This window comes from Gopherus evgoodei, chromosome 1 (assembly GCF_007399415.2).
Source record: "Gopherus evgoodei ecotype Sinaloan lineage chromosome 1, rGopEvg1_v1.p, whole genome shotgun sequence".
Taxonomy (NCBI): Eukaryota; Metazoa; Chordata; order Testudines; family Testudinidae; genus Gopherus; species Gopherus evgoodei.
Genome location: NC_044322.1, coordinates 281,081,015 through 281,105,182, shown reverse-complemented (window position 1 = coordinate 281,105,182; position 24,168 = coordinate 281,081,015). Strand labels below are relative to the sequence as shown.

Here is a 24,168-nt window from a genome sequence, read left to right as displayed (position 1 = left end):
ATAGGTTTATACAACATGATTTATTCTAGAAATCAGAATATTTGAAGTCAGCAAGGAAAAGCTATTATGACATTTTTATTGTTACTTTCTAGACTTGTTGATTGTACAAGACCTGACAAGTTGGCTGTTTTATTAAAAAGGTTTTTTTTCCCAAATATTTAAAGACTCAGGACTTCAACTGTGTGTTGCTGCATGAAAGCTTGTATGAAAAAAAAAAAATTCATCCAAAATTTGTAAAAAAGCCCACACGACTGACAAACACAAATGCATCTCAGAAAAGTCATCTTTTCCTTTAAGTACTTTATAATTTGTTTGTACTAGAGCCATTCATTCATCTCCCAAAGATTTATCAGTTTTCCAAAATTTCATTTGATGTACAAGACTGAAGTTTTTAAACTTCATCTTGAAGATCCATTTAAGCCAAATTATTGCCACACTAGCAGAAAACAAAGTCAGGTAGATAATCAAGCATGCATGTTAGCACATTGTGCAGAGTTACAGTTCTGTTTTAGTAGTTTGCCATAATTTTTAAAAGAAATTAAACAGTCTGTCCTTGACCCACTTTCAAGTCTTTGGCCACCAGCATTGCAGCCACTGGGTGCATGCACACTCTGTGCTGCATGAATGAGCTGACAGCTTGATCACGAGATTTCTCAAAGTTGTAGAGATCCCTGCAAAAAATTTCACAATATAAATAGAAATAAGAAACTAGTCTAAATATGGATTTTCACCTGAAAGTTTTATTCTTACACTGAAGATTTTATATTAAGATTATCCTTTATATAATGGCTTTCCACTCTGCAATCTATGTTTGCTAGGTTTTTATGTTAAAAAACTGATACAATAAGAACTTCAATTTATCCTGCAAATACAGAAATATTCATGTTCAAAGTGCTCTGGAAGTTCTATAGTTAGTCACTTCCTTCAGAAGGATGCAGATTTGATTATTTTTCTAAGAAGTCTGCTCTAGTTCAAAGAGGAATTAATTCAAAGGAGTCCTACAGCCTGTGTTATACAGGAGTGTCCACATTTTTTTTTTTTTTAAAAAAGTTCATTTGTAAGGTCTGCAGGTGAGACTTACCTAAACAAGGGACGAGTAAACTTCATCCTGCCTTGTTCTGTAGCCATTTTTAGAGCCAGAGGAATGGCTTCTTCCCACTTGGCTTGGATGCAGAGGCGTAACCATCTGAAAAATGTAGTTAAAGATGAATTTCACGTCCAAGTTGGCTGCCAATTTTTGTTTGTAGCAGTTTTCAAAATTTGTGATCTTCCACTACTAATATCCAATATGGTGTTCCCTACCTCCATCCTAAGAATGAAGAGGTCATGCTACCACACATGCAACATGACATTCAGATACTAAGTACTTCAAGTTCATAATGAAGCTGAACTGGGTCTCTGGGTTTCCCCACACTGACTTTTGCAATTATTTCTCTTATAACTATGTATAGATGAGTACTATGATAATGCCCAAAGGGCCCCGTTGATTAGGGTGCTGTATGTTTAGGGGAAGTCATTACATAGTAGTAAGTGTCTATTTGCACAAGCTCATCTATTTTGTTATAAATGTAAAAATAAAGCAAAAGAAATAGAACTCCATATCATTATGTGAACTGAGAACTACAATAGCAACTTAAACAATATAGGTTTTGTCAGTGGTAAATAGCAAAGGATTACTGTACACTGAGACAAGACAAACTCACTAAAAGACGGTTACTCACCTTTGTAACTGTTGTTCTTCGAGATGTGTTGCTCATATTCATTCCAGTCAGGTGTGCGCGCTGCGTGCGTGTTCGTCGGAAGACTTTTTACCCTAGCAACACTCGGCAGGTCGGCTGGGCGCCCCCTGGAGTGGCGCCGCTATGGCACCGGATATATACCGTAGCCGACCCGGCCACCCTTCAGTTCCTTCTTGCCGGCTACTCCGACAGTGGGGAAGGAGGGTGGGTTTGGAATGGATATGAGCAACACATCTCGAAGAACAACAGTTACAAAGGTGAGGAACCGTCTTTTCTTCTTCGAGTGATTGCTCATATCCATTCCAGTCAGGTGATTCCCAAGCCTTACCTAGGCGGAGGAGTCGGAGTGAGATGTGGCAGCGTGCAGAACCGCGGAGCCAAAGGCTGCATCATCTCTAGACTGTTGGACCAAAGCACAGTGCGAAGCAAAGGTGGGGACCGATGACCAGATCGCTGGGCGACATATCTCCTGGATAGGCACGTGGGCCAGGAAGGTGGCTGATGAAGCCTGAACTCTGGTAGAATGCGCCGTGAGATGGCCCGAAGGGACATGAGCCAGGTCATAGCACGTGCGTATGCATGCTGTTACCCAAGAGGAGATCCTCTGGGAGGAGATTGGTAGACCTTTCATCCGTTCAGCGACTGCCATGAACAGCTGGGGGGATTTCCGGAAGGGCTTTGTCCGCTCGATATAAAAAGCGAGCGCCCTATGGACATCTAAGGAGTGCAACTGCTGCTCCCATCGAGAAGAGTGAGACTTCGGAAAGAAGACTGGGAGAAAGATGTCCTGGTTGGTATGGAAAGCCGACACTACCTTAGGGAGGAACGCCGGATGAGGTCGCAACTGTACCTTGTCCTTGTGGAAGACAGTATACAGTGGGTCAACTGTAAGCACTCGAAGTTCGGAGACCCTTCTGGCTGATGTAATGGCCACCAGGAAGACTGTCTTCCATGACAGGTACAGGAGTGAGCAGGTCGCCAATGGCTCAAAAGGTGGATGCATAAGTCTGCTTAGGACTAAGTTGAGGTCCCAGGTGGGGGCCGGGTGGCGTAGCGGGGGTAGAGGCGCTCCAGGCCCTCAAGAAATCCAGTAACTAAGGGGTGGGAAAACACAGAGTGGCCACTTTCTCCGGAATGGAATGTGGAGATAGCCAAGTGCACCCTCAGAGAAGATATCGCCAGGCCCTGTTGTTTAAGAGACCAGAGGTAGTCCAAAACAGCGGAGATCGAGACCTCAGAAGGAGTAACATTCTGCGCTGTACACCAGCAGGAGAAATGTTTCCACTTGGCCAGGTACGTTGACCGAGTGGAAGGCTTTCTGCTACTTAGAAGAACATGCTGTACCGGAGCGGAACAGTGTAACTCCGATCCGTTCAGCCATGCAGGAGCCATGCCGTGAGGTGAAGGGTCTGCAGGTCTGGGTGGCGAAGACTGCCGAGGTCCTGCGTTATGAGGTCTGGAAGGAGTGGTAGAGTAACTGGGCTGGCCACAGACAGGTTGAGCAGTGTGGTGTACCGGTGCTGTCTGGGCCACGCTGGCGCGATCAGGATTAGATGCGCTCTGTCCCTGCGAGTTTTGTTAGGACCTTGTGAACCAGAGGGAACGGTGGGAAGGCATAGAGCAGGTGGTGCCCCCACGACATGAGGAATGTGTCCGTGATTGATCCCGGTGAAAGACCCTGGAAGGAGAAGAATGCTTGGCATTTCCTGTTTGTGCAAGAGGCGAACAGGTCTATGAGGGGAAAACCTCTCCTCCGGAAGATCGAATGAATAACGTCTGGTCTTATCGACCATTCGTGACAGAGGAAGGATCTGCTCAGCTGATCCGCCAGAGTGTTCCAAACCCCTGGGAGAAAGGACGCTACCAGGTCTATCGAGTGGGCTATGCAGAAGTCCCAGAGTCGAATGGCCTCTTGACAGAGGGGAGAAGAGCGAGTCCCTCCCTGTTTGTTGATATAATACATCACCGTTGTGTTGTCTGTAAACACTGAGACACAACGGCCGTGAAGATGTTGCTGGAACGCCTGGCACACGAGGCGGACGGCTCTCAGCTCCTGGTCGTTTATGTGGAGCGTCAGCTCCTGTGATGCCCAAAGGCCATGGGTACGAAGGTGACTGGGGTGAGCCCCCCAACCGAGAGATGACGCATCTGTCGTTAGGGACAGTGAGGGCTGTGGTGGATGGAACGGTAGCCCTGCACACAGCAAGGAGAGAGTCAGCCACCAGTCGAGGGAGCGTAAGGTGTTCGGGGAACGGTCACCAGAATGTCTATTGGGTCCCTGCCTGGGTGGTAGACCGAGTTGAGCCACGTTTGAAGGGGACGGAGGCACAGCCTGACATATTTGGTCACATACGTGGCCTCATAGGCCGAGACACGTGTGAGCCGAGGTGGTCAGGGAGTTCTGCAGACCTCGAATGATCGCCGTGATCGTCTGGAAACGTGGCTGAGGTAGGTAGGCCCTGGCTCGAGTGGAGTCCAGGGCTGCCCCTATGAAGTCCAGCCTTTGTGTGGGAACCAGTGTGGACTTTTCTGCATTGAGGAGCAGCTCCAACTGGGAGAATAGGTCCGTGATTATGTCCACGTGCTGTCTGACCTGAGTCTGGGAGGTTCCCTTGATGAGCCAGTCGTCCAGATACGGGAATACATGTATCTGCTGCCGGCGGAGGTGGGCGGCGACAACGGCCATACACTTTGTAAACACCGTTGGGGCCGTAGAGAGGCCAAAGGGGAGGACCGTGAATTGGAAGTGCCGGTGATTGGCTACAAGGCAAAAATACCTTCTGTGTGGAGGGAAGATGGCGATATGGAAGTACGTGTCCTTCATATCGAGGGCGGCATACCAGTCTCCAGGATCCAATGACGGGATAGTAGTCCCCAGGGAGACCATGCGGAACTTCAACTTGACCATAAACTTGTTGAGGCCTCGCAGGTCTAGGATGGGCCTGAGGCCTCCCTTGGACTTGGGGATCAGAAAGTAGTGGGAGTAAAACCCTTTTCCCTTCTCGTCTGGTGGTACCTCCTCTATTGCTCCTGTGGTGAGGAGACACTGCACCTCTTGTAAAAGGACTTGCTCGTGAGAGGGGTCCCTGAAGAGGGACTGGATTGGGGGGTGGGAAGGCGGGGTTGAAACAAATTGGAGGTGGTATCCTTGTTTCACCATCCGTAGGACCCAGATGTCTGAGGTCAATTGGTACCATGCCGGGAGGAAGTAGGAGAGGTGGTTGGAGAAGGATCCTGTCCTGAAACTGGTATGCCGTCCTCGTGCGTACCTTCAAAGGTAGACTTAGGCCCCGGAGGTGCTTTCAGGGGGCCATGGTTTTGACCCCCTTGGGGTCTGGACTGGCGTCTACAGCACCCCGCCCATGCCTTCTGTTGAAGTCTTGTCTGTGCCGGGGCACAAAGTATGGCCAGTGGGGTTGGGGCCAGAAGGGTCTGCGTAGGGTCACAGGCGTATGCATGCCCAACGAGTGCATGATGACCCTGTTGTCCTTTAAACTCTGCAACCTGGGGTCAGTCTTTTCAGAGAACAGACCCTTGCCATCAAAGGGTAAGTCCTGGATGGTGTATTGGAGCTTGGGTGGCAGGTTGGAGACCTGTAGCCCTGAGATATGCCTCATGGTGATACCGGAGGCCAGAGTTCTGGCTGCCGAGTCGGCCGCATCGAGAGAAGCCTGGAGGGAGGTTCTAGCCACCTTCTTCCCTTCTTCAAGGAATGCGGCAAATTCCTCGTGAGAGTCCGGGGGTAGAAGTTCTGTGAATCTACCCACCTCCGCCCAGGTGTTGTAGTTATAACGGCTCAGGAGAGCCTGCTGGTTGGACACCCAGAGCTGAAGGGCACCTGCCGAATATACCTTGCGGCCCAGTAGGTCCATCCGCCTAGCCTCCTTTGATCTGGTGGCTGGCGCCTGTTGGCTGTGGCATTCCCTCTCGTTGACCGATTGGACAACTAATGAGGAGAGAGGAGAATGGACATACAGGTATTCGTACCCCCGAGAGGGTACCATGTATTTCCTCTCAACTCCCTTTGCCGTAGGGGGAATGGAGGCTGGGGACTGTCATAAGGTGTCAGCAGTGGCCTGGATGGTCTTGATGAAAGGCAAAGCCACCCTAGTGGGGGTATCTGCCGACAGGCTGCTGACAACTGGGTCCTTGACTTCCGGGACTTCCTCTACGGGAAGACTGATGTTGAGCGCTACCCTCCTAAGGAGGTCCTGATGGGCTCTGAAGTCTATCGGCGAGGGCCCTGATGATGAGGTCCCTGCCCCGCCTCGTCTGGGGAGGAAGAGGATGATACGCCGGGGATGAGGGGGTCCTGAATGGCCTCTTGCTCATGGGTTGGTTCCTGCTCCAGTGGTACCGGGGAACCTGGTGGATGGGTTATCTGCTCCTCTGTCCCAGCTGGAGGGGGACGGCTAATGGTGGCCTCTGGAGCTCGATGCTCTGAGGAAGTGGAGCGGGTCTGGGCAATGGAGCACCTTGGGCCTGATGGTACGACCAGAGTGTCCAAAAGGACCATTGGTGAGGTCCCAGGTCCTGAGACCGGACCTCCTGGAAAATCCCAGTAGGCACCTCCGTATCTCGCTCCTGGTCGTAATAACTGTCCGCGTGAGAGGACACCGACGTCTGCCTGGATGGCTATGGAGGAGCAGAGAAACCTTGAGCTGAGGTTCCGACGGACCTTGCTCCCTTCTTTAACGGGGACTGGTGCCAGTATTCGTAGCGGTACCAGGATCGAGATCGGGACCGGTGCCGGGAGGGCGACCGAGATCTCGAGTCCCTGCAGTGTGAACGGCTCCAAGAGGTACGGTGCCTGGATCGGCGCCGAGAATTGGAGTGGTGCCACAGATAGTGAGGTGGAGAGCGGGAGTCCGACCGGTGCCGCGAGTCTGACCGGTGCCATGTAGGAGAACCGTACCGGGACTGCGAGCGGCGTCGAGAGCGAGAGCGTCATCTCGACCTGGAGCGTCTGCGGGACCATGATCTTGAGCGGTGCCGGTCCGCTGTGCTGACAGACGGTGGTCTAGTCAGAGTCGGCTTGCCCCGAGATTGGATTACCCGCACCAGCAGTGCGGGGGGTAGAGGCAGTGCCGAGTCCGTTAAGGTGATTAAGTCTCTCCCCGCCGAAAACGCCTCTGGCGTGGATGGTATGGTGAGCTCTACCGCGGCATGTGCCGGACTAGACGATCCTTGTGGGACCGGAATCAACGGTGCCGATTTAGTCGGTGCCACGGCAGGTATCGGCGCCGGGCAATCTGATCTGGGCACACCCTCTGGCTGCGGCTTGGGCGGTGCCAAAGCAGCAGGAGTCTTGGCCTTCTTCAACCTCGGGGAGAGGGAGCGATGTGGAGTTGACTTCGATGCCGGTGGCGGCCGGTGCCGAGAGTCTTTAGGCGTACCGGTGCGATCCGGTGCCCTAGGGGTGCCTCTGCTCACTGACTGACCAGAGCTTGGTGCCGAAAGTGGCGGTGTCAAGGCCGCCTCCATGAGGAGCTGCTTCAGTCTGATGTCCCGCTTTTTAGTTTGCGGCTTGAAAGCCTTGCAAATAGGGCACTTAGCTGTTAAGTGCAATTCCCAGAGGCACTTCAAACAGGAGTCGTGTGGGTCTCCTGTTGTCATCGGCCTGTGACAGGCCGAGCACGGTTTGAAACCCGGTGAGCCAGGCATGAGCTCCGGCACTGGGTGTGGGGAAGGGACTACTCCCCGAACCCCGCTAAGTAGTACTAAACTAACTATATAATTAATGTAAGAACTTACAACTAAATCTGTTTATCTACAAGAATAATAACTATGTATACGATAACAACGAGAAACTACGAGTAGCTAGGGAAGGTGGAGGTCAGCTAAGCCACACTCCACTGTTCCAAAGACCAACACGGGCGGTAAGAAGGAACTGAAGGGTGGCCGGGTCGGCTGGGGTATATATCCGGTGCCATAGCGGCGCCACTCCAGGGGGCGCCCAGCCGACCCGCCGAGTGTTGCTAGGGTAAAAAGTCTTCCGACGAACGCGCACGTGGCGCGCGCACACCTGACTGGAATGGATATGAGCAATCACTCAAAGAAGAACCATTATAGCACTTTGTGGCAAGTTTATTACAATGGCCAACTAGGCAATTTTGCAAGTTTTTATAAGTTATAATAAATATGCTTTTAGAGTTCCAACAACATAATTTGGGGTACAGACATCTTTTAAAGGTGTATAAATACAACATAGAAATGAATTTACGGTGATAGGCGTAAACTAGAATTAATGGGAGGAAAGGAATATTTTCCTCTGATATTTTTCTTAAATTTCCATATAAGTTTTAATAATTCTTTACTTTAAAGAGAGCATGAACCCTGTGAGGAAAGGCACATCTAAAGTTAAGTGGACAAAGCATTAGGACTTTTACTACAGGGAACACTGACAGGGGAATAGACTAGATGATCTAGGTGTTATCGTTAATTGTGGATGCTCAGACTGGAATACATTTTCCCATTTCATCATTAATTAGTACGTAGGAACACTGCACATGTAAAAATTACATTTACTAGAAGTCATTACTATTTATGTGTGTCCTATTACGTTTTTGTAAAACAGAACTTCTCAGATTGTGTATAAGGTAGGATTTTCCCTTATCAAACACTTTTCATGAAGCAATTTCCATACTATTACTAACCTGAATCTTATTTCAGAATTGTTTACAGCATTGAAGTTATAAACTTCCTGCATTCGCTTTACATGTGACACTGGAAGTGGTGCCTAAAAAGAGTTGCAAAATTAGAAGAATGAGTAAGAGGTATATTTCAACTAATGTTTTCTGAGAGGAGGCAAGACCTAGAAAGAAGACTTTCACTACAAGGGAGAAAATGTTTAACCAAAAAAACAATGGCTACTGGTAAGTGCTTGCATATTCTTTCCCTTTGCTCCACTCCACCTAACTAAGGGAGGGGCAAGGGATAATATGGTAATTATTAAGGCTCTGTCTACACTAGCACTTTTGTTGGCTAAACTTTTGTCAGTCAGGTGGGGTGAAAAATAACCACTCCCCTGACCAACCTAAGTTTCACTGACAAAAGTGCTGGTCTGGACAGTGCTTTGTTGGTGAGAAACACTCTTACTGCTCGGTGGGGGGTGGTTTAAAATACAGAGCGGCTACACAGGAGACCAAGGTCTGTAGGATAGACACAGCCTAAGTCTGTGAAACTTCAGTACAGACTCAGTATCACTGAAACACTCCAAACTGGTTACAATTTTATTCAAAGCTGTATCACACAATACATAGAATTCAAACAAACACAATCACTTCTCAAATTTTGTTTATGCCTCCTTGACTGAAAGTCTCCTGATGTTACTCATCAAGTGAATAATCAAGGAAGAATGGGTTTTGGAGACCTCTTACTGGCTTTCCCAAAGAAAGCAAAATGATTCAAGTAGGATGAATAAGGATCTTCAGAAGTGTTGGGCAACATATGAGCTCCCTGGTTTTATAAAATAGATTTGTGCCTTTGCTTGCATTCTTAGGTCAAACGACTCCTAGCCTGCACATACCTCCAGCAGCAACAGTGCCAGGAACTCAATCAACTGATGGGATGACAAATCCTTTAGATCTGCTGAGCTGAATGAGCACAAATCACCTTCTTTGGCCTAAACAAGCAAATAAACACAACAAACACTTTATAATTGGCTTTTTCAGCAAAGACATCATCTGTCTGCTTTTGTTTATGGACACCTACATTTAATTTCAAGCTACTTCATGTAAAAATGCTGCTTTTAGGGTTTAAGTTATGAGGTTACAGAATACAAAAAAGAATCCAAAAATGGGAAAGCTATGGGGGTTGTTGAGTGGTTTTATTTGTTTACGCAATTTCCTATTAAAGATGATGAAATAAAGTGAAAAATAAGTTTAAGAGGTTCTTATTAAAAAAATTTAAAAGTTGAGTACAACAATTGCAAAGTGTACTTTTTCATAAAAAGAATCTTTGGCATGAGGAGAATTAGGTTGAAGCAAGTGCGCAGTAGGGCCAAACACACAAAGTTGGCAAAAATAAGGATGCTACAGTCCCTGGCAAAACTAAAATGAAGTTACTACGAATGATCAATGATTTGTTGTAATTGGCGTTGCTTAATTTTACCAAGGAGTACATACTGCCTGCTTTATAAAGGAGGGGCAGTTTTAGTATGAACATATAATCTGTAAAGGAGACTTACTTCCACATCTGTGCCTTATCAAAACAAATTCTGAAATTGCAGTCCTAAAGCATAGGGTAAAAATGCACAATGGGAGTCCCCATTTGCACATTATCTACATGCACTAGATAGTTAGCTGTGTAAGTACTTAGTTTACATGTACAATGCAGTCTCATATTTCAAGAAGTTGCAACACCTCTACAGACTCTTTTGGAAAGTTTAGCCTATGAAATAATGCAAAAATTCATGGCAGCATTTCCCTCACCAGACACTACTGTTTTTGGCCAGTGAGGATGATGTGAGCCCTTCCCTTATTATATAGAACAAACAACTTGTTTGTCATAGTTAAAAAAAAATCTGTAGGATGTCTGCAGAATTCTTTAACAACTCACTTTGATCCATCTTTGGCTCAAGTCAACACAAGCATTTGATAGTGTCATATCGTATCTAATAAAGATGAAAAACAAAAGATTACATTTTTGAAATGTGAATAACTCAAGTGCATTTGATGGGCACTGTAGCACAGGCTGTGTAAAGTGGCAAAATAATCTATAATTGGGCTTGGAAGGATTAGATTTTTAATCGGTAAGTGTTGGTAAACAGATTTCACCATACACGAACAAACCAATGGAAATTTCCATCAATAACAACTGAAACTTACAGATAGGCCAAGTAAGCAAAATGGCATTTGAGAACTTATTAGAGTTAAAACTGGTGATTCAGATTTTTGAATGAGGCTTGTTACAAATGGACTAGCAAATGAGTAGTATGGTATGATTTGTAGATTTAGGAATATTTTATTTTGACATGTGATGTTGATAATTTCCATATAACAGTTTATAAGGCTTTAACTTTGAGAATCTCTAAGTGTCACTAAATAATTGTCTGATTCCTCCCATAATTTCCCACAACTGTGAAAATATAAACCAAAAAAATTGGAAAAAAATGCTTAAAACTCAACTTTCCACAACTGTGAAAATTTAAAAATCAATAAAAATCTAAAAACAAAACCATCAATATTATCTGTTGAAGTTATAAAAAATAAAATTAAAATTCTGCAAAGCCTATTTATAACATAGGTGTGCAATGCAATATGTGGAAAATCTGCTACAATGAGAGTCGACACAGAAATGCATTTCCATGCTCTCCTTTTTCACAGTAACTCCACTTGTCATGGTATGTGACTTGTGTTGTGAATATTGCTATTGCTCATTGATAGCCCCATACAGTACTAACTGCAGATGGAGTAATATCTTGTAGTCAACCTCAGAATGAAAACACATTCAGAAGTCATACACTCTCCAGCTGGTTGATAGTGGGGTGTGGGGGCGGGGGTAGGAGAGGAAGGGTTGTTTCTTGCAGAGATTTCCACTGGGGAAATTACACTTTGAATTTTTTCCATTTTCTGTGGCAATTTTCCAAACAAAAAAGGCATGTCTTCCTCCAACATTTCTCAGTTTGGAAAATTATCAGAATTCATATGCCTCCTCCTATACCTCCTGACTTCCAAACATTTTCAGAAAATAAAGTTTTGTAGAAGTTTTCTGACCAGCTCTAGTACAAGTTTTTCAAATAGTTAATTGATGTTTGGGAATAACACACAAATTTTAGGCAAGAAAGACAAGAGAAGAAAGCACAATTACGTTGGTTTTACTGGTGGCATGCCGGGGGTGTGCATCCATGCATTCCAGTCAACTTTGTTGAGAACATCCACCTACAAACAACACAGATCTTTATTCAGTTTACCATCTATGTGTTTTCTCTCTAAAGAGTTTGAAATTTGAAAGTTAGTTCAAATCTTTTGTTTTGGTTTGTAAGAACAGCTTTATCTAAAGTGCTGATTCCTGTGTAGTTTGCTTTTGAATAACTGTATTTTGAACACATGCACTGTAACTCAAACCCATGTTTGTAAGATTTTATGCTACATCTTTACGTATTCTCTATAAAGGAATGAGGGTGAAGAGGCATATAAGACCTTTCTTTTAAAAACTCAGTAATACTTTATTTATCAGCCTATTTTACTCTGACCATATGGAGTATCTTCAGCTTCCTGAGCTATGCCACAAGTAGAATACATTCTGAAAGTTTCACACAATTGTAGGATCTCAATTAGCCTGAAGCACCATCCAACCTTATCCTTGAAGTAGGAATACAAGAACTTCTTCCAATCTTCAGTCACAGCACTCTTATAGGCAAACTGCTGAATATAAGCCTTCAAGAAGCCAATGAAGACATCTAAGTTAAAAAAAGTATATCAATTAACAAAGCCAAAGTTTGAAAGCAAAATAAAAATCCTATTTAAAATAGAACTATTAATGCTCACCTGGTCCTCCAAGAAGCTGTTCGAGGTGGAAAAGCAAAGCAAAGCCTTTCTCATACGGAACAGTAGAATATGCAACATCAGGGTCTACTTCATTCAGCTTAGGAATCAGGTTAGTGAAAGGGCTTGTGTCTCCAAGTGTATTTATCTGTAACAATATTATACACAAATAGTCACGCAGAAAGGCTCCATAATTCACACTGATTTGCAGCCATCTTATGCAGTTATCTTCCATCCAAGACCAAGATTACCATGCTTTGGTGCACAAGACTCTAGCTCAGGGGTGGGCAAACTTTTTGGGCTGAGGGCCACATCTGGGTGGGGAAATTGTATGCAGGGCCAGGGCAGGGGGTTGGGATGCAGTGTACAGGAAGGGGTTCAGGGCAAAGGATTGGGGCAAAGGAGGGGTGCAAAGTACAGAAGGGAGCTCAGGGCAGGGGGTTGGGGTGCAGGGTGTAAAAGAGGGCTCAGGGTAGGGAGTTGGGGTGCAGGAGGGGTGCACGGTGCAGGCAGGGGGCTTAGGAAAGGGAGTTGGAAGGCAGGGTACAGGCTCCCTGCATGCCTGCCCTGTCCCCGACCCTGCGCCGCTCCAGGAAGCACTGCAGCCCTTGGGGGAGGTGAGTGGCAAGGACTCCGCATGCGCTGCCCTTGCTGCACCTCCAAGTACCTCCCCCGAAGCTCCCATTGGCCGTGGTTGCCCGTTCCTGGCCAATAGGAACTGCAGGGGGTGGTGGCTGGAGGCAAGGGCCTGGGGGCCGCAGGGACGTTGGGCCAGCCGCTGCTGAAAGTGGCGCAGGGCCTGCGGCGCCACAGGGGGGAATACCGCGGGCTGGATCCAAAGCCCCGAGGGCCCAGATCCAAAGCCTGCAGGATGTAGTTTGCCCACCCCTGCTTTAGCTCATCCCACTTGCTGAAGTTCCCGAATTAGTACAGACTACCAGCCCACCTTTTCATCTTAGGGCTGGTCTATACTACAAAGGCTTTGTCAGTATAGCTATACTGGCAAAGTCCACTAGTGAAAACTCAGCTTATACCAGTTAAAAAAAGAGTCCTTTTGCCAGTACAGCTAACCCACCTCCCTGAACATCATATGCTAAACTGTCTGCATAGCTGTGTTAGTTGGGGGTAGGATAGTAACATTCTTAACTGACATAGCTATGCTGGCCTTTTGATCGTGCTCCCATGTTTTGTTTGTTCACATGGCAACAGCCTCTTTCCCCATACTGAAATCATACAGTTTATTTAGTGCTTCAAAAAAACAGAAGTTACCACTGACAGGATGAACAACAAAACTATTAATCCTAAAGGGGTGAGAGATTTCTTTTGGGAGACTCTGGAGGAAGGTGAAAAATAGACAATTTGTCTCTGGCTTAATTTCTTAAAAAGTCTTTGAAAATGCAACTACCATGACCATTTAAATTCTCCTCCTAGAGACAGAAACCAAGTATCAGGATTCTTGATCTTCAACACTCAGTTTGGTACAGTGTGGAACACCTAGGCGTTGTTGTATATTTCAGTTCTCAGATATTCCAGTTGCTTATATCACACTTTGGAACATCTGAAGTTTGAGAAGGGTGGTCTTGGCTATGGCTATCATAAAAAGGCAACTTTTAGCTGCTCAGTGGTACGCTAATTGTTTTAAAGGGTTTTAAAAAGCATACACTCTTGCAGTATGTCCTGTACATTAAGGGTTCACTGTTATTCACTAGCTGTTGCAATATTCAGGAGTAGTTCAGGATGAAATTCAGCCTTTCAGAAGATCTTGCAATCTTTAAAAGATCCCTGAGACTTAAGGTCTTTTTGAAAATGTTACCATCATCTGTAATCTAGCAGAGTCATGTTTATATTGAACAATATAACTTGTCGGTTCATAAACAAACCTGAGAGAACACTGGTACTCAACTACCAATGCAAAGATTTTCAGGAGCATTACTATTATCGTTTTCTGCTGCATATTTCAGGGAAACATTACGACAACTTAATTTTTATGAGTCATGTTTAAACATAAACATACAATAAACTTCTGCCAAAACTAGTTTACCGTATTTTGCAATTCTCTCCAACCTCCCAAAGCTTGGAAGTGCCTGAACTGTTCACCAAACAGCCGTCCACCAATTCTACGTTCCAAGTAAACTGTGTGTCCCTCATTTAGCCTAGAGAATTATCAAGAATATTAATTCATGTGAGATGGCAAAACCATTTCCTCAGAACTTCTATATGGTAGATAAGAGCCAATTTTTTGTAATGCACTCAGTATTACACCTACCAAAAATGCTCCCAGGTTTTGTTTGTCACCAAGTTTCCTGTCCAGCTATGAGAGATTTCATGGGCAATAACCTAAAACAAACAAACAAACAAACAAAAAACCCATCCCATGTCAGAAGTAGATTTAATTAGATTACCCCAAAGAATATACTGTCAAATCCCAAGGGGTGGAGAGGGAGCGGAAGGTAAGAGGGGCAGCAGCAGGAATCACAATGTGTTAACTATTATATATTCAAAGCGGATTGCCATTTATTGTAAATTAGCCTCTGGATATCATATTCACTCTGGTGTTACAATATCCCACACCACACATCCTGTGAAAAAGTAGTTTGCAAATTGTGATCTGTGGACAAAAGAGCCTTCCCTGGTTGGCCTCGCTGATCTGGTTGGTCACACAGTGCCAGCTCTTCTTGTTTTCAACTGCTAAATCACATTAAAAGAAAGATTATTTAAGGTGTTTAGTGCTTTCCTGATAATACTTTTCCAGGTAAGCAAATGCTTTAGTGCAGGGATGTTATTTCATTACAAATGGGAGGAGATATGATTCATGAGATCATGAATAGAATGGGGAAGCACACGATATACTAAAAATGTGGTCCACTTCGAAAATTTTAGAACTGCTGTTGGAAGGCATTACAATATTATGTTCATTTAAGGGACTATATTCCTCTACTGGAAAGATTTAATAATTAGATGAAATGCCAACCAAACTCCTCTCTCCAGACAAACATTAAAATATAACTAGGACACGCACTGAAGTACAATTTCCAATTAAAAAATTATGAACAACTTATTGCAACCAGTTTTAGTGGCTAGATACCAGAGAAACAGGTCACCAATAAATACCGTTAGCATAGGACCCTGAAGAATCCCACCTTTTCCTCCAGAATCAATATAGCTACACTTTTTAACATAGCTTTACCACTAGGTTGGCTATTGTGGGATGTGGGATTTATTTAGAACTAAAACTGCTCCCCTTTAACATTCTTGTGATTAATTATTTGTAGCCCACAATTCTTAAATTGGGTCAGAGACAGAAGCTTTCAACTTTTCTGCCTCATATCTGACTAAAGTGTATCAATAGAGGCATACATGTTAGCGTGGCCCAGAAGGAAGACCAACTGAGAACAGTGGCTGGGAGTTCAGTATAGTAGTAATGTAGATTTCTCAGAAGACGTAGTGTTATTGTGGCTGTGAACTTTCAAAGGCTTTAAATGGCTGAGCTGTAGATTTTATTCAGGGATTCTCAAGACATATTTTTTGGTGGCCTCACAGTGCAGCCACCAACTCTTGCTGGTGGCAGCTCTCACACTTTTTCTGAAAATACTTAAATTAGTTTTAGGAAAAACAAATAAATATGTACATATGCACATCCACATCATTGTAATTTATTTATTCCTAGCTATTAAATCTGTTGTGAAATGTGATATTAACAAACATACAAGTATCACGTTTCACAGCAGACTTGCTCAGCTCTGCCAAGCCTTGGGGACAAATTAAGCCCTGGATGGGAGGCTGGGGGAGACAGTGGGAGGGGGGTTCGGGATAGAGCCTGAAACTCCATGGCCAGAGCCTGCCACTCCCACCACTCTAGGTCTGAAAGCCAAAGCCTGAGCCCCACCAGCCCTAGGAAAGTAGGAAACTCATCAGCTACCTGTTCCTCCAGCAGGTGTCTCCAGAAGGGAGCAGGGCCCAATCTCTGCTGGCAGCCCCAGCAACCAACAAGGCAGTGCATCCAGGAGCAACAGAAAAGGGGAGGAGCTACTAGTTTGGACACACACATATAGCCCTCAGGACGCTATCGGCACAAGAAAAGCCGCTGGTGGCCGCATTTGAGAAACATTGTTTTACAGGGTCATTTCATTTGTCAATATAGTTAAATGGGAAGCAGGAGATTCCTCCTATAAAGATGATATTGTTCTGCAAAAATGATAGGGACAAGATTTCCCTGCACCTGAAATTTTTGCAATACAGCTTGGTATTAAACTGACCTGCTACGTATTTTTCCATTTTGTAACTAATTAACAGAAAATATATAGGATGTCTAAATGAAGACTTAAGATTTAGAAATATATTTCATATCTTCTCTGCCAGGAATGTTTTAAGATGTAACTTAAAATTACACAGTATTTGGTTTGAAGACCTGAATAAAGTTTATACTTACATTTGACAGCGATCTGTCACCTGCCTAGAATAGACAAACAAATCAAATTACCTCATTGGTACAAGTTAAGCTCAAAATTCATGCACTACGAACATCTATTTCATGGAAGTTCTATGGCTTTGGTAGTCTAAGGATCATTTTATTGTTCTTTAAGGAACATAAAACCAGAGTTCTATGCACATCTGGATAGATTTTGGAATAGGTTCTGATGGAAAGCAGAAGACTAAAGTGCATAAATTTCACACTTACCAATAAAGTAGGAGTCACAAAAGTAAGGCAGGGGTTCTCCATACCACCATAAGGAAAAGAGGGAGGCAAGACTAGCAAGTCATACTGTCCCCACACATAAGGCCCCGCCAGATCTTCTGCTGTTTTCAACATGGCTTCAGTCTGAAACAAAAGTTCACATTGATTTTTAATGAGATTTGTAATTACAATTAGTAAATACAGGCTGTAAGTATGATCCTAATGCTCCACACACAAGTTTCTCAGACAGTTTGAGAAGTTCCACATGCAGACCAATGGCAAGATTGTGCCTTGTCACTTGCGTAGCAAGATCAGCAGTTATTTGATGGTCCTTTAGAAGAATAAAACACTTTCTTTGGTGGAAGTCAAGAGAGGGGAAAAAATTAAAATAAGAACAATTGTAGTGTTGGCTGTTTATTCTTAATACTATGTAAAGTGAGTGAATAGTGAGCAAACTCTTTGTAACTAACCTCTGCAAATTCATATGCAGATTTATCCACCAGCTCCTTCTCAGCCCACACCAGCGTCCTGGGGCCAATCTGTCTGTAGAAGTACAGATTTCAGTTAGACATTGAACTTGAATTGATGTTATATGGGAAGCCAACGCATAGTGGAGGATGGGTTTGGTATACTCACAGTAGCCCATATTACTGAGGAGAGGCTCTGGAGAAACCCCCGCCACCCTCATTTCACTGCTATTGTATGTGTTGGAATGGGGATTGGAGAGAGAAAGAATGACTAATTTAATTTAATTTTAGACACACTTCTTTGCTTATAGACTTAATGTTCTAGTCCTCCACAGAAGGACAAGTAGGAAAGAGATGCAAGTGCAGTTAAAAAAAGATAAATCAAATAAAATCAAATCACAGGAAATTATGTTTTTTTGCATTGACTATCTAGATGGGGGATAAACTGAAGTTCATGCTTTTTAAATTATTGTATGGTGTTAATACAGCACCACCACCACCAATATTCTGGGCCAGATTAAAACATACCGTTGTGCAAATGAGTGATCGGGTTGAAGCTAGTATATTATGATTTACGAAGGGGACAAAGGCTCATCTAGTGAGTGAACAGTTTCTAGTTATTCTTAGGACTAAAAGGCTGAGAAGAGAGGAACAAAGACTCAGTGGCTGGATTCTGTTCCATTTCTTTCTCTTACAGTGAGAAAATGGGCTCAGTAGCCTTCTCGCTTGTGCTGTGGCTAGATGCTCCTAGAGGTGAGAATAATAAATGAAGACTTAAAGAATAGCTAATATGCTCAGCAGTGTTCTGGGCTGGGGGAGTACATTCTTGAATGCTATATGCAGGAGCATCCTAACATCCTTCCACTGACCAAGAGGTTTTTTCAAATTAGGATCAGGAGTCCAAGTCATGTAAAGACTCTCAAACTTTCCGTAATTGGTAAAATTTAGCCAATGTGTACCATACACACTTACCTGCTTTCCAAAGCCCCAACCACAAACGCAATCAAGTAGCAAGGTATTGGAACCTAATGGAAGACATTAAAATCATCTATTTAAAATCCTAGTTGTAATATCAGAACTATCACTCATCAAGTTACTCAAAGTTATATAAGCATAGTTGTACTGTACATTCATTTTCTTCACAACCTTCTGCCCTGCATTAGCCCTCGACCTTGTTTTTCTTCTGCCTGACATGGGGGAACAGATTTATCAGACAGTGGTAGTAAGAAGCAGTCCTCATTTGCTCCAATACATTTGTTAGTCTATAATGGAAATTTCCACTACATGCATCCGACGAAGTGGGTATTCACCCAAGAAAGTTCATGCTCCAATACGTTTGTTAGTCCATAAGATGCCACAGAACTCTTTGCCGCTGCCACGTGGGGGTGCAAGGACACATAGGGATGGGGTGTGGGGTGGCTGAGGGAGGGTTCAGGTATGCATGGTGGACGGAGGGTGAAGGGACACATGGGGACAGGGATAGATGTGCCTGACTGAATGGGAGAGGCTAGGGGTCAGCATTTCCCGAATCTATTTTGTTATCTGTATTGTTACAGATAAATTTGCTGGCAAGTACTTTGAAATAACCAAAACTGAAACTGGAATGATTATATTACGTCAATTTGACAAAATATACAGAATTTTAAAATATTATGTGCAGGATTTTTATTTTTTTTTGGCACAGAATTCCCCCAGGAGTATAAAAGCTCAGGCTTTCACAGTCCAGGGTATGGCAGTGTTGTCACTTTGAAAACTACACTGCAGTAGCTGAGAAGATGGGATAGTTGCTGAAACAGAGTACCAAAAAAAAGGACTGCAAAAGATGCCGGCACAAATCCCCAACCATACCATGGGGCTCTTATCCTCATAGGAAGGGTCAACAGTCTCCTTCCAGTTTCCAACATGAAACAATCCTTCCAGCCTCCTCTCTCTTCCTGTAGGTCTTCCCCAGACACTCCTCCTTCCCAAACTAACCACTCCAAAAAGATGCAAACACCTTCACTCAGTTTTTCAAGCCTAAATCCCCTGTCTCTTCCACATTCGTACCTAAGAGCACTGTCTCTGAAACTGAATATACACTATTCAATATTGACAAATACAAAATCTATAATTTCGTGCAAAGTCTGGTTGCAAATTTGCATTAATTCATGTTAGTCACATGCTAGGATACTTCACTGCTCTAACAATTCATTTTTAAGTGCCACTGTTTCATGGCAACATAGCAGTTTAAAGTTATATACTAGAAACACCAGGGAGCCTCAGAGATGTATTTTGTTCCGTGTACGGTATCTTGTACATTGAGCAACACTAGAGAGATTAGTCTACCCACTGGCTTTATAAAACAATACATAGGCAGGAAAGGGATTTAAGAATATATAACAGGGGTTCCCAACGTGGTGCCCGCGGGCGCCATGGTGCCCACCGGAGCGTCTAAGTGCGCCCATGTACTGGCCAGCGGATGAGCATCCGTCAAAATGCTGCTGACAAGCTGCATCATCCAGAGGTGTCACAGCCGAAATGCTGCCAATTTTCAGCAGTATTTTGGCGGCAACGGCTCTGGATGACGCTACTTGTCGGCAGCATTTTGGTGGGGATGCCTATTGATGTTGCCGCTTGTCAGTGGAATTTCGGCGGATGCTCGTCCGCCACCATGGTCCCCCATGGCTCATTGTTTGGCGCCCGCCAGACAAAAAAGGTTGGGGACCACTGATATAGAAGATAAACACAGAAACAAATTTAAATTTCCGTATTTGAGATCAAAATGAACTGCTGTAATTCTTGTTCCTCTTCTTGTGGAAAAACTCCCATGGTGTGATAATGTCCTTCATTTATTATCAAACTAATTATAATTGTTATTAAATAAAATCAATTTGTGATCGCATTGAAAGGATCACATCACCACATGATTTTGGGGGATGTATTTTACATGTTCACTGCAAAAGATTCAAGAACAGATGCTCAAATCCATTTATTTGTGTTCTAACAGGTCTTCAAACTACAGGTTGGTAAGTCACCAATGGTTTAAAGTTTCAGATCTCAGTGGATAACAGAATATGAACCTTTTTTTAGAAAGGCTGTTCCTCATTGCACCTCTTACCCTCATGGCCAAGGACAAGTGAGTGCTATGGAAAAAATTCTGATAAGTTTGGCAAGCCTACTGGTTAGGGCCAATGACAAAGATACACCAGACTACGATTTGTTTTATGGAATTTGTTGCTTTTTTAAAAAATAAAACAAATCTCATCTTGTTCACATGTGCAGTAAAGCTTCCATGAACCTAAATATTACAAATTACAGTACGTACACAGGTCTGTGCTTGAGTAGGTTTCATGCCCACAATACTTTAAATTAATATAAATCTGTGCCTGGCTTCATAGTTTCCTAGTTTTTGTTTAAAAGACCATGGGTATTACCTTTTGACTGAAACGATATATCTTTCTATTGCAGTCTTCTGGGTCAGGCATCTCTCCATCACGACTGGCACTCATGAGAGCCACCAGTTCTTTAGGAACAGATACCTAAAATAATGAGAGAGGAAATATCCAATTTTGAGGGAGTCTAAGTCAGCACAACTGAGATCATATCAGTCATCTTTGGAAAGCATTAGCCGCCCTCAAACATTATACCACGTGCTGGGAGCTACTACAGCAAGTAGACCCCACTATATTTAGGTTATGCTAATATTTTACATTTAACCTCTCCCCCACCTCATATCTGCCACAACTAGAATCTCAGGTCAAGTAGAAATAGACAGTATGCCCTCCCTCTAAAACAGGCAATGCTTCATCAGCCAGAAGGATTGCTTTAGATGATGTGTGTTTCTTATCCCTTTTTAGATTCCCAACTCACAGTCTCAATGCACTCCTAGCTTTTACTACCTCAGAAAGGAGGGGCAGGGACAACACTACCAGCACACCAAGATCATTTGTTCTAATGTTGGCTTTTTTTTTTTTTTTTAGAAAGGATTAATGAATTATTCAGGAGATAGTTAACTAAAAATTTAATCCCTCCGTAAAACAAGTTAAGAGTAGTTTCAAATATCTTCTCCATGCCAATTTTTGTGGCATTAAAATCAGATTTTCCTGATTTCAATAGTCTCCCTCCTGTTCCTATGTGAAAATTAAAAAAAAAAAAAATAGCAGGAACAGAAGGAAGTGACTGAATATATAGGGAAAGATTGCAAAACTGTACACAGAGTGCTGTCAAACGCACAAATAAACGCACAAATAAACAAGTTGAAATCAACAGATGAAAATATTATTTCAACATTTCAGGTACGATAATCTTAGGCATTACTTGTAAACAGATTTTTCACAATGTGACTTTAAGTTGACTCTATAGTTTTAAACATTCCCATATTTTGAAACACTCCCATCTTTTTAATTTAGAATTATTACTCAACAATCACTCTGTACCATAGACCAAACCTGAACAAATCTTCCTTATTGCACAGGATTTGTTAGGCTATGAAGACTTCATAATTGTGTTTATTTCAAAAAGCCCTTACTTCCTCTTTATTTCTTTTTGAGAGTCTGACAAGTCATTGAGGAAGTTTATACTGATTAAATACTTCCCATGTCGTTCAGCTGTCTACCAAAATCAAGAGACTCTTATGGAAAACCACAGAGAAGTTTATCTAGAGAGTAAACTCAGATTCAAAATGGAATGCTTTGTGTACAAGTGCCAGACTAAGCAGGTTAAACTACTGCTTAGAAAAAGATCATCAGGAAGCCTGCATGACCACCTTTATTCAGTAAAATTTCAGAATCTCCCCCAATGTCTCTCCTAGAGTACAATTCTGCTCCATCTTTATCAGTAGGCCAGCTCTATTAATTTCTCAGTCTCCTATGGCAGTGGTTTTCAAATCATGTGTCACAACCCAGAACTGGGTCATGGAATGGTAGCCACTGGGTCATGGCGACTCTGGTCAGCACCACTGACTAGGCTGTTAAAAGTCCAGTTGGCGGTGCTGCCTGGCTAAAGCAGGCTAGTCCTTACCTGTTTTGACACCGCGCTGTGCCCCAGAAGCAGCCACCCGCAGGTCCAGCTCCGAGGCAGGGGAGCCATGGGGCTCCACGCGCTGCCCCCACCCCCAGCACCAGCTCTGCACTCCCATTGGCTGGTTCCCAGCCAATTGGAGCTGGGGGGGAGCAGTGCCTCCAGGCGAGAGCCAAGCAAAGCCGCTTGCGCACCTCTGCGCAGGAGCCAGACCTGCTGCTGGCCGCTTCAATGGTGCAGCACGGTCCGAGGAGAGGCAGGAAGCCTGCCTCTGCACCCAGGCTACACTGCTGACTGGGAGATAAGCCCGTGCCCCAATCCCCTGCCCCAGCCCTGAGCCCCCTCCACCGAGAGCCCCCTCCTGTACCCCAAACTCATCATCATCCCCGGCCTCATCCCAGAGCCCTGACCCCCTCCTGTTCCCCAACCCCCTGCCCCAGCCCAGAACCTCTCCCACACCCTGCACCCCTCCCACACCCTGCAGCCCTCACCCCAACCCTCTGCCCCAGCCCTGAGCCCCTCCCACACTCCAAACCCCTTATCCCCAGCTCTGCTGAGTGGCAGACATCAACAATTTTCTTCAACTGGGTTGCCAGAAAGAAAGTTTGAAAACCTTTGTCCTAGGGAGTAGGCAGGCTTATGGCAGGTTTCTGTGTATAAACAAAATATGTAGCTTGATCTCCATATTCAGAGTTCCCCAGATGGTCTGAGAGCAAAGAGCTCATTTTCAACATCTCACATAAAATGAAATTTCTGTGGCTGTAGCATCATCCTCTTCCTCCTTCCCAACCCAACTTCAGGCAAAATGACTGCTGATCTGTGGTCTTTGAAAACCCGTCCTCCCGCTTCAGCCTCAACAGATTACTCTGCACATTAATTAGGAACCCCACTGATCTGAACAGCATGGTTTACTTTTCATATGAGGGGGATTCAGCACAGTGCTGCTTGTGCCTCAGGAGGGACATCCCTTTCCCTTACAAGTTAGAGAAATGCAACCAGGGAGACAGGCAGTTCTGAGTTATAGTAAGGTAAAACCCCATTCGGTGGTTTCATAATGGACCATATTCTGCAGTTTGTATATGAAATCCCTCAAAGAAATCTCTGCCTGCCAATATACCTACAGGTTGAATTCTCACACTATTTCCACATCCCTTACTAGAGGCTGCCCATCAGGTAAAGCTTTTAATTGACTGGCTTTTTTAATTGCAGGGTAGAGTGAAAATTTACATTAGCAAGTTGCTATCCGGCAGTGAAATCTGAATGCTCCAATAAATTCCTTGCAAGCAGTCTTGTTAACAGAAAAGTCTGCCAGCTACAAGAGGCTTCCCCATTCTAGTTGTGCTCTTCATTCAGATATGCATGATTTGTGTTCATTTACCTCTGCATAATAGGTTAGTTTCACAGAAGGTGTGTCCTGGCAAGGAAGGATGGCTCTGCAGTGGATAGCCTGGAAAAAGACAAATTATGAATATTTCTTATATGCAGCTTTTGCAATACATTACACAAACACATGGCGTACAGTGACAAAGAGTAGGAGGCAAACAGAAGGGCAATGTAGTATTACTAGCAAAATTGTAACGTTGCATGTCAGCCTGCTGTCAAAGTCCTGACAGCATAGTTTCTTCCTAACAGGCCAGTTCTGCTCTTTTCCCATACAGAAAAGGAAATCTGTCTAGCAAGTGTTTCTAGGTATAAGGCAACTTTCACTGCAGCTGCAGAAGCATCAAGTGATATGGGAGGATATACTGGGAAATTAGTATGGTTTGAACTACACATGTGCTATCAATGCATCTTCAGCATTA

The 24,168-nt window shown here is 44.1% G+C and overlaps 1 protein-coding gene across 1 annotated transcript in view; it reads right to left on the bottom strand.

Moving 5' to 3' along the window:
- LTA4H (leukotriene A4 hydrolase) overlaps window positions 1-24,168 on the bottom strand; it is a 37,957-nt gene continuing 13,789 nt past the window's right edge. Inside the window, exons 4-19 of the mRNA XM_030548511.1 lie at window positions 23,745-23,813; window positions 20,782-20,886; window positions 18,341-18,393; window positions 17,372-17,444; window positions 16,905-17,045; window positions 16,656-16,679; window positions 14,493-14,563; window positions 14,268-14,379; window positions 12,230-12,374; window positions 12,038-12,141; window positions 11,550-11,620; window positions 10,299-10,353; window positions 9,268-9,363; window positions 8,396-8,478; window positions 1,082-1,186; window positions 1-671 (exon numbers count right to left, since the gene is read on the bottom strand). Coding sequence (XP_030404371.1) covers window positions 539-671; window positions 1,082-1,186; window positions 8,396-8,478; window positions 9,268-9,363; window positions 10,299-10,353; window positions 11,550-11,620; window positions 12,038-12,141; window positions 12,230-12,374; window positions 14,268-14,379; window positions 14,493-14,563; window positions 16,656-16,679; window positions 16,905-17,045; window positions 17,372-17,444; window positions 18,341-18,393; window positions 20,782-20,886; window positions 23,745-23,813 — 1,440 coding nt within the window. The 3' untranslated portion in view covers window positions 1-538. The remainder of the gene's footprint in view (window positions 672-1,081; window positions 1,187-8,395; window positions 8,479-9,267; window positions 9,364-10,298; window positions 10,354-11,549; window positions 11,621-12,037; window positions 12,142-12,229; window positions 12,375-14,267; window positions 14,380-14,492; window positions 14,564-16,655; window positions 16,680-16,904; window positions 17,046-17,371; window positions 17,445-18,340; window positions 18,394-20,781; window positions 20,887-23,744; window positions 23,814-24,168) is intronic.